The sequence below is a fragment of the Arachis ipaensis genome, chromosome B07 (assembly GCF_000816755.2).
Source record: "Arachis ipaensis cultivar K30076 chromosome B07, Araip1.1, whole genome shotgun sequence".
Lineage (NCBI taxonomy): Eukaryota > Viridiplantae > Streptophyta > Magnoliopsida > Fabales > Fabaceae > Arachis > Arachis ipaensis.
In genome coordinates, this window is record NC_029791.2 from 17,873,935 (window position 1) to 17,883,508 (window position 9,574).

Below are 9,574 nucleotides of genomic sequence, written 5' to 3' on the forward strand. Positions count from 1 at the left end.
TGAATATATGTGTTTTTTAAGGGGATAATTACATAGAGATTTGAGACGAAGATGAAGATGGAACGGGAGACATTTTTTTAAGGAAAAACAACCATTTGTACCCATAAACTTTACGAACGTTGACAAAAGTACCCATTAAAGAAGGAAACTAACGTTGTATCCATTAAAGATGGAGTCCGTACGACAAAAGTAGCCAAATCCTAAATTTATGTTGACTTTTTAATAAAATTCCAGAATTACCCCCACCATTATCTTCAACCCCTCCTCTCTTCTTTCCCAAATCTTAAACACCTCAATTACCTAAAAACCCTAATCTCAATACCTAAAAACCCCCAAATTATCATTTTCCTAACCCTAATCTCAATACCCCTTTCAACAAATTTCAACCCTCTCTTTATTCAGCAATTTAACCTTTCTTCTTCTTCTTCTTCTATGGCTTCAATGAACTTGCTGGGTTTCTCTCTCTCCCCTCAAGAACAACACACTACTACTACTCATCATCATCAAACTCGTTTTGGGCTATTCAATCCCACTGCACAAGATGATGTAACTGCTGTTGATGATGGAAACTGCTTCGATCTCACTCCTTCCACTCATGCCGCTACTACTCTCAACCTCCCTCCTTTTCCCATCTATCAAAAACCCTTCAACAATCATCATCACCTTTCTACTCATCAAGGTTTAATAATTATTTTTCTCTTTTAATTTCTCTATTATTATTACAAATTACTCTTTTTTTTTTAATTTTTCTTTATCATCATAGATTGGAAGGAGAATAACTACATCAACCAAAACCTGCTATTGGAAACTTCATGCAACAACAATAACAATGTCGACAACAATCACCACCACCATTACCAACAACCCAAGCTCGAGAACTTCCTCGGTGGACACTCCTTCGCCGATCATCATTATGATTACGGTGCCAACTCATCGGGAGACTACCTCTTCCAAAACTGCTCTCAGCCGGAAGTTACAGCAGCAGGAGGAGAAGGCTCCGCCGACGGCAGTGGGGAAGCACAAACTCAATACACCATCAACACGTGTTGGTGAAGGAGGTGGTAAAATTGATGAAAAGAATAAAGAGAGGGTTGAAATTTGTTAAAAGGGGTATTGAGATTAGGGTTAGGAAAATGATAATTTGGGGTTTTTAGGTATTGAGATTAGGATTTTTACGTAATGGAGGTGTTTGAGATTTGGGAAAGAAGAGAGGAGGGGTTGAAGATAATGGTGGGGGTAATTCTGGAATTTTATTAAAAAGTCAACATTTTAGGATTTGGCTACTTTTGTCGTACGGAATCTATCTTTGATGGATCCAGCGTTAGCTTCCTTCTTTAATGGGTACTTTTGTCAGCATTCGTAAAGTTCATGGGTACAAATGGTTGTTTTTCCTTTTTTTAAAACGAGAGTGAGGGACGGGAAAGGAGACCCGTCGCGCCCCCACAAGTATTCATTATCATCTCTAACTAGCAACGAATATTTAATATGGGCTGATTTGAGATGGGACATGTGAAATTTGTAACACCCTACCACACTTAATCTTATGCTTAAGTCATAAGATTGAGATAGCAAGGTATTACGACCTCTAAAAGTATATATAGTAAAAGAGATATTTAACTAGGAGCCTTGAAAAACGGGTAAAACTAAAACGCAAAGTAAAAGCGCAACGCTTAGAAAACGAGATAACTTGCGTGTGAAGAAACCGAAAGTCAGCGAACATAATATAAACAGAAACTAAGAGTAAAGAGCCAAAAAGATACATAATAACAAGTTCCTAACTCAGCCTGCAAAGTCAAGGCTGGCCGGAGAATATTTACATACATATATGCATATCCCAAAGCCCAAAATACATAAATAAAACCCTAGCTCTCCATTAGCCTCTAAGAGGAACAAAATAACAAGTCAATCGGAGAGAGTTAAGTATATGTATATACACACAACTAGAAAATGGATTAATACAGACAGATTTACAAACGGATTTAGTCTTTATTACAGACGGATTTTTGGTTACCGACGAAATTACCGACGGATTTTGTCCCTCTGTAAAAGCCCCGTCGAAAATTATTTACCGACGAATTTTTTTCGTCAAAAAATTATAGACGGATTTTTACCAGTTACCGACGGATTTTCCCTCTCTAAATTTTCTACCCATTTCCCAATGGCGACGCACTTTCAGACGGATTTTCTGTCTGTAATTACAGACAGATTTTCAGACGAATTTTCTGTCTGTAATTACAGAAAAATTTTCAGACGAATTTTTCGTCTGTAATTACAGACGAATTTTCCGTCTGTAAATCCATCAGTAAGGTAAATTTTTTTTTTAGATTTTTTCTTTACAAAATACACATTTTTTCATACAAAATAAATATAAATTTAATAAATAAATTTTTTATCTAATTTGTATTCGAATATTTATAATATTTCAAAAAATAAACAAATTTATTATATTATCGAACTAAAAGAAAAATACTATAATCAAGGAAGCCAATATAATTCAAAAAATAAACAAAGTGTATTGATACATCAACTATAATAATAAATAACTATACATCAACAAAATGTGTTGATACATCAACTATAATTCAAAACATATACTCAGTGTATTGTTCTTATAGCATCATATAAAGAGGAAGAAGAAGTTACATTAAATTAATTAATTATTTGACAAATGCATCCTTGCTGGGAGTTACATTATTTGTAACTCATTCTTGTATATTTTAATCTCAGCTTCAAATGGAGTAATGATGCTGTCAATTGGGAGAATATCATCATCCTTTTGATTTGCATGTACCCTTCTAAGAGTTGCTTCTGCCGCATATTGTGTAGCCAATGCACATTTCTTTTCATTTGCCAGTTTCTTGATTTTCATATTCTGCATGGCAGTAGATTTAAAAACATGCATTTAGATATACTAAACATGATTTCAAATTCCATGAAATAACAGGACCAGACTATAGAGCACCTTTTGTTTGAGATGATCATCAGTAACTCCAAGCCTCTCCTCCAGTTTATTAACTTCATTTCTCAACTGGCAGACTCCAAAAGAATATGTTTTGTAATTATAATGCAACTGAAATACACAGAGACTAAAACTTAAATGCTAAAATTAGTTGATGATACCTTGAACATTATCACACTAGCTAGGATGGTAAGTGTTGTGAACATGACACAGTATATAGGAGAAACTACTGCAGTGTTGAAGGTGTCAAGAGCCTGAAATATTACAATTACATTACATTAGTTAAGTATAGTTGATTTCAAATTGCGAAAATTGTGTGTAATTCATAAAACAAATATGAAGTATGGCAATTATTCATGTTCCACTAAATAAAATTGAGACAACATTTTCAACAAGATATATGAATACAAACATCGATGTAAATAATGATAATTGATATTGAAATTATTAAGTAAATAACAACTATAGAGTAAACCATATTACTCCAATTAGCTGTAACTGAACAAATCTAAAAATTGTTCTTGAGAAGAGAACATAGAAAAAAGAGAAAAATACTGAACCAAAACTTTTAGTACCTTTTTGGATCAATAACAACCAAGATAATCATTATAATCATCGTGAAAAAAAAAAAAACTTTCATCTAGGAAAAACCTTCGCCGAATTCACAAACTCTGCATCAGAAATCGCGGAATTCTCGAATTGGTTCGCATCATCTTGTTCGGCTGGGGCAGGGAGATTAAGATCTATGAAACTCTCTCTTCCAAGCTTTGAGGAACTAGTGGTGGCAACCAATGACAAAGTTCGACGAGGACTACCAATGCTGTTCCCTCCAACAAAGCAGAGGGAATTATAAGAGATAATCATTGGTTAACATTTATATGCATAAGAAAAATTGGTGAAGAGTGAATTGCAACAAATTTCCCATTTCAGCATTTTTCGAGTAACTAAATATTTTAATCATAGATAAGCCTAACAATATTTAATAAATTAAATAATATATCTCAGGATTAAATTTTGTTAATGACGAATAAACCCATTTCATATTCTAAATTAACTCACAATCTATAGTTATGTGGCAAGTATTAGTATAAAGAGGGAAAAATTGTGAACAATTGAATGATTTTCAAGGAGTATCCAAAAGAAACTCTAATAATTAAGACAACAAAAAAATTATGCACTTTTCCATGAGTTCCCTGATTTAATGTCCAACATTACTAGTTGGCTTATTTACCGTCCATCATTTAGGATTCAAGTTTCACAAAAAGTTAAAAATTATGCACTTTTCCATGAGTTCCTTGATTTAATGTCCAGCATTACTAGTTGGCATATTTACCATCCATCATTTAGGATTCAAGTTTCACAAAAAGTTAAATCTCATGTATGATATGCATATGGTTAACTTATCTTATTAATAGGTGACCAGGGTCATATGCAAAACTCTACTGTGGAACTTTTTCTCCTGTTCACATGCAAGTATCCAAAACAAATGATGATGAAACCTAGAAAAAATCACATCTATACTGGTTTCTACTTTCAGATAAGATGTCGAGCATTCACAATCGTTGTGTTTCATTAATTTACAAAACTGAAGGAAGAATATAGTTTACATACCTATGACTAGCTGTCTCAACATAATGTGTCTCTGGTACAGTAGGAAGTGAAGGGTTTTCATAACCATTTCTTTCCATACTTTCCACATCTGCTTTGTTTACCAAATCCGGTATTGCAACCAAGTCATGTAACTCAAAATAAACACAAATCTTATATTCATATTAGAACCAGTAGCACATTAACTTATAAAAAATAAACACAAATCTTATATTCATACTAGACAGCTAAATGCGCCTGAATTTAACCCTCCACAGAAGCAGCAGCTGAAGTCAAATGCGCCTCAGACTTGTCGCTATCTTCAATTCCAGGAGATCCCTACAAAAACAACACCATCCAAAAAATCCCCAAAATAAGAACACAACTAATAAAAAATGACACATAAAGCTACCCCTCCCTCAAAACAGATTAAACATCAGATAAGAATTACGAATAAGCAACCGCACCAGCACACAACATAGCAATCTCAAATTCAAATGAATCTTGATCTTGATTGGCTCAACAGCTATGATCGCATAGCATTCCCTCATTGATCTTGATTTCTTGTAGGTTGGCAGTTAATCTGTAAGCCATTGCTACTCCTTGGGGCATGGTGATACCATTGCCATGACTTAGTAGCCTGCCAGCCTGCCATACAGCCAAACCACTAATCTTTTTTGTACCGAAAAAGGGGCTCCTGATAGGAGAGTAGCACCTATCCTAGCCATTAACTGTAGGCTAGAAAACTAACCAGAAGTCTTCGAACAACATAACCAATAATAAAATAAATGCCTCGACTAAAGCTATGTATTCAAAGAATACAACGAGACTAGATAATTCAAGATAATTATCATATGGATCTTCCCACGTGATAAAGTTCATGCCAAGCCACCAATCATTACTGTCTCATACTTAAATTTGTATGTAGAACTGACCTTAAACAAGAGGTTATCATCATTACAAATTTACAATAATAACAAGCTAAGTTCAGGATCTAAAAGATAGAGCAGAATATTAGGAAAAAATCTTTAAGATGAACAAATTCACTATGAATCTCTGAACACCTCTCTAAGTCCAATTTCTCCAAGTTAACTAAGCTTGAGAAAGCATGATCATATGTCACTGATAGAAGATTTAAGCATAAATTGTACTAATATTACCTTTGACAAATTTTCTCAAGCTCTCTGGGATCAGTAACTAATACTTGAACACCCAATTGCATTTTAGTCTTTTGAAGATTAAAATCAAGACATGCAATTTTTGCAGGGGCAACCTTAAGAGGCATTCCTTGAGCTGCACGGCCAGTATTTAGAGGAAAACCATTCATCAGAAAGCCGTCTCTAGCACTTTTTCCATGAGCCTTCAATATATTGATTCCCTATAATAATGGTGAACCAAAAAAAAAGGACAGAGGATAAAATCCAGAGAATGACCGTGATAATTAAAGCACGTAAAGGCAAGATTTAACTAATTGAAGTACACATCACAAATTCTCAACTCATGCTGAAAATAGAATGTTTTAGTTTCACCTAGGAGCAAGCCATATAAATAATAAGATGAAAAGGAATTCGAAAAACCAACCTTGATTGGGTATTTAACTTCCCCCCTAGCATTGGTCATCTTACAGCTTGCACTACCTCTACAACCTGTGTAAATAACCATGCAGCCAGAGGTTTGTCCTGAGACCTGCCAAATCATATAAGCCAACAAAACTAATCAGCATTTGCAATCTTTGCATGAAATGCATACCTCTTGTACCAAACAGAAAATAAAAGCATAAACCAAACAGATCCAAAAAGTGAAAATCAAATTCATTTGCAGTATATATACCAAAAACAAAAACACCTTCGAAAAGAAAAAAGGAAATAAATCATGTTCCTTCTTAATTTGAAACCAACCTTAACGTGGTAGTGACATTATACTTGGACAGCATCCTGCCACCAAAATAACCATGTCAGTAACAAATTTCTATTTGACAAATCCATAGAATCAATCAGTGCACTAACCTGATATCTTTCATGAAAAGCTGTTTGGGCTTTTCCACCAAACTTGATATCATCCCGGAGTATCTGCTCCTCACTCTTCAGCCAAGTAGATCATAGACAAAGTTAATTTTATTTTCCATTAATATTTAAGCTGAAAAGAAGGTCATAAAACAGAAGGAAAAAAAAGGAACCTTCCAATATTCTATCTTAACATATCACCTAACTACTTCTACAACTTCCAAATCACAGAAGAGAGAATAATACTGCAATAAATAATCCTAATAATACAATTTCTGCATAGATATATCTATCTGGTGCAATAAGTGATTAAGAGAAGCCATAATCTAGAAGTTCAATTCAATTCTATATTTATAAGAGTTCAACGAATTTCACTGTATTGCTAGAACATTGATTAATGAAGAATGTGCAATTCTAGGGTTTCAAAAACAATTAACCAAACAGAATAAACAAACATGCATACAATATGAGAGGAAATAGATTAAACCAGCGTTACAATGGTGAAACTGAAAAAGTTTCAGAAAGCCTCTTCAAGCTATATATATAAAATTGAAATCCAAGTGTTTCACACATTGTATAAGAACGAAAAATACTAAGATGAATGATTGAAAGCAATGCATTTATCTACACAAAAAAAAATCACAAATAGAGTAGAATCATGGAACAAGCTCAGAACAGGTCATCAAATCCCTAAGCTGGAAATTAGAAAAATTTAAACAGAAGAAAGAGAATGGAAAGGGCAAAATTACCATCTGTTTCGAGATACCAGCATGTGATAGAAAACTGAAACAGGAACAAGAAGCTCAATCAGCATCAATAACAACAAGAAGATAGAATCTGCGAGGAAAAATTGATAAACCTAAAATTGGTACAGAAAAATTGAACCCTAAGCAACAGCAAGGAGGGGGCTCGTGCGACGCAAGGGATGATAGAGAGAGATCGTGCAACGCAAGCGGTGGCGGCAGCGACAGAAGAAGACGAAAACTCAGAGGAACGATCAAACAATGGCAATAGAGGCGGCGGCGGAGGAGGAGGAGGAACGGAAGAGAGCGTGACGGAGAAGATCCATTGGAAGGGGTGTGACGGAGCTTCAGTGTGACTGAACCAAAGCTGAGATGCGCCGCTAATGGAGGATATGGAAGGGATGAGCGTAGAGATTTGTAATCGTGATTGAAATGCAGAGCTTTTTGGTAACAACCCTTATTTTAATATTTTTCGACGGAAAATTTTAAATTACAGACGGAAAAATCCGTCTGTAATAATTTAATAAAATGCTATATTTTTTTATTTAGTTACAGACGGATTTTCCATCTGTAACCATTTTTCACGGAAAAAAATTAATTTTTCTGACAGAATTATCGACGGATTTTTTTTTCCGTCTGTAATTTATGCTAATTCATTTTTTTTTGTTTTCCGACAAAAAATTCCTCTGAAATTCCCTCTGTATTTCAGTGGGATAAAATCCGTCGGAAATATCCATCTGTAATAACTAGTTTTCTAGTAGTACATAAGCTATATATCAAAATAAACCCAGGAACTACTCCGCCTCAAAACGCCTAACGAGGAGCCTCTCGACCTGCATTTGAAAAATACAACATAGTATGGGGTGAGAACTGGAGGTTCTTAGCATGGTAAAGGTGCCATGCATATAAGATATAAGGTCCTGGGAATGCCAGAGGCAATCCTAGAACGCCACACTCAGATTATAAAGTTTAAGATATATTAAACAGAAACCATAAGGGTGGCCTTCTAAGGGTTCCGAAACTTAACTAAAACTCGACCTAAACACTAGACCCTTCTATCCTTCCTCCATTCCTCCATCTCCGGTGAATATGCACAGACAGATAAGCAAACACAGGTAATTTACAGGTAATGCAGATAACAATTATAATAAGTAGCAGATTATAATCACGAAGGCAATCCCAAACAATTCACAAGCAAGCAATCCAAACAATATGCACATGATGCATGCCTGTCCTATGGCTATTGATATCAACTGTCGGTTATGTAGCCATCCCGACATGTCCTCAAGCTAAAAAAATACATCATGGGGAGGATCCCTAAGCTAACATGGGGAAGAGAAAACACCCCAAGCTCAATAATATCCATGGGTGGAGAACCAAGTTGACATGGAGAGAAGAGATGACATCCCAAGCTGACATGGAGAAAATAATACCCCAAGCTCAAAATATTCAATCATTTCTCATAATTATCATTTTCATTCTCGATACTAATTCATGTCTCATCTCATCATTCTCAATTTCACTTAACTCATTGATCATACATTTTATTATCCTTGATTAATTAATATCATCAATTCTCAATTTCTTACATTATTCTCTTACTTGCCTCATACATTTCATAATACTTGTAGAAAATCAATCATTCAAGCCTTAGCATCAGAACTCATTCATACATGCACCTCCTTCTTATACAATTCATCATTTTTAACATTTAATTCATTCCCAAGTTATCTCTATTTCCTAACTCCAACTTATAACTATGCTTATCATTATGTTCTAGTGCTAAAAGGGTAAAAACAGAGGTTTGGAGGTTCAAAATTGAGCTTTAAAACACATAATACCTTTGCTGAAAATAGGGGAGTCACGCGTACGCATGCAAACCAGGCAGTAGCGTTTGTCCACGAAGGGGGTATATGCATACGCAAAAGTTCCATGTCACGCATATGCGTGGGCCACGCGTACGCGTGGACATGCGTTTTTCCAAAAATTTCACTAAGTTTTAAAAGCTGTAGAATTTCCATTTTTCACCTTAAACTTCCGACGCACATAAATTTTTTTGTTTTAAATCATTTTTCCTCCGTTCTTCGAACGGCGTAAACTTCACGGACCCAATTTTTATACAAAATAAGTTTGAAATAATTTGGGGATCCAGAAGCCAAGTTATGACTCGCCGAAATTTGACCAAAAACTAAATTTTACAAGAAGCTCCAAAACCTCATTTTCTTTTTAAAGCTCATTCCAGCCCAATTCATCATACCTATAATCATCAATATCACATACTT

The 9,574-nt window shown here is 34.9% G+C and overlaps 2 protein-coding genes across 8 annotated transcripts; one reads left to right on the top strand and one right to left on the bottom strand.

Moving 5' to 3' along the window:
- Positions 375-1,055, top strand: LOC110264495. The gene is made up of 2 exons (XM_021106672.1): positions 375-679; positions 764-1,055. Exons 1-2 carry the CDS (start codon positions 433-435, stop codon positions 1,051-1,053), a joined length of 537 nt encoding a protein of 178 aa, XP_020962331.1. The 5' UTR covers positions 375-432; the 3' UTR covers positions 1,054-1,055.
- On the bottom strand, positions 2,518-7,741 carry LOC107608890. Of its 7 annotated transcripts, XM_021107438.1 has the most exons (13): positions 7,435-7,741; positions 7,299-7,332; positions 6,553-6,627; positions 6,445-6,480; positions 6,128-6,232; positions 5,707-5,924; positions 5,014-5,194; positions 4,788-4,885; positions 4,571-4,658; positions 3,611-3,779; positions 3,121-3,213; positions 2,963-3,028; positions 2,518-2,872 (listed from the first exon to the last, which is right to left on the bottom strand). In XM_021107438.1, exons 9-13 carry the CDS (start codon positions 4,645-4,647, stop codon positions 2,687-2,689), a joined length of 591 nt encoding a protein of 196 aa, XP_020963097.1. In that variant the 5' UTR covers positions 4,648-4,658; positions 4,788-4,885; positions 5,014-5,194; positions 5,707-5,924; positions 6,128-6,232; positions 6,445-6,480; positions 6,553-6,627; positions 7,299-7,332; positions 7,435-7,741; the 3' UTR covers positions 2,518-2,686. The 7 variants fall into 7 exon arrangements, with proteins under 7 accessions (XP_020963097.1, XP_016166145.1, XP_016166143.1 ...); XM_016310659.2 differs by lacking the exon at positions 5,014-5,194; XM_016310657.2 differs by having other exon boundaries at positions 4,571-4,885.

Excerpts from the sequence above, each read along its gene's own strand:
- LOC110264495 (XM_021106672.1), top strand. The coding sequence starts at position 433 with ATGGCTTCAATGAACTTGCTGGGTTTCTCTCTCTCCCCTCAAGAACAA. Across the intron at positions 680-763 it reads TCACCTTTCTACTCATCAAG|ATTGGAAGGAGAATAACTAC; the intron begins GTTTAATAATTA and ends TTATCATCATAG.
- LOC107608890 (XM_016310659.2), bottom strand. The coding sequence starts at position 4,647 with ATGGAAAGAAATGGTTATGAAAACCCTTCACTTCCTACTGTACCAGAG. Across the intron at positions 3,214-3,610 it reads AGTTTGTGAATTCGGCGAAG|GCTCTTGACACCTTCAACAC; the intron begins GTTTTTCCTAGA and ends GTAATATTTCAG. Across the intron at positions 2,873-2,962 it reads ATGATCATCTCAAACAAAAG|AATATGAAAATCAAGAAACT; the intron begins GTGCTCTATAGT and ends ACTGCCATGCAG.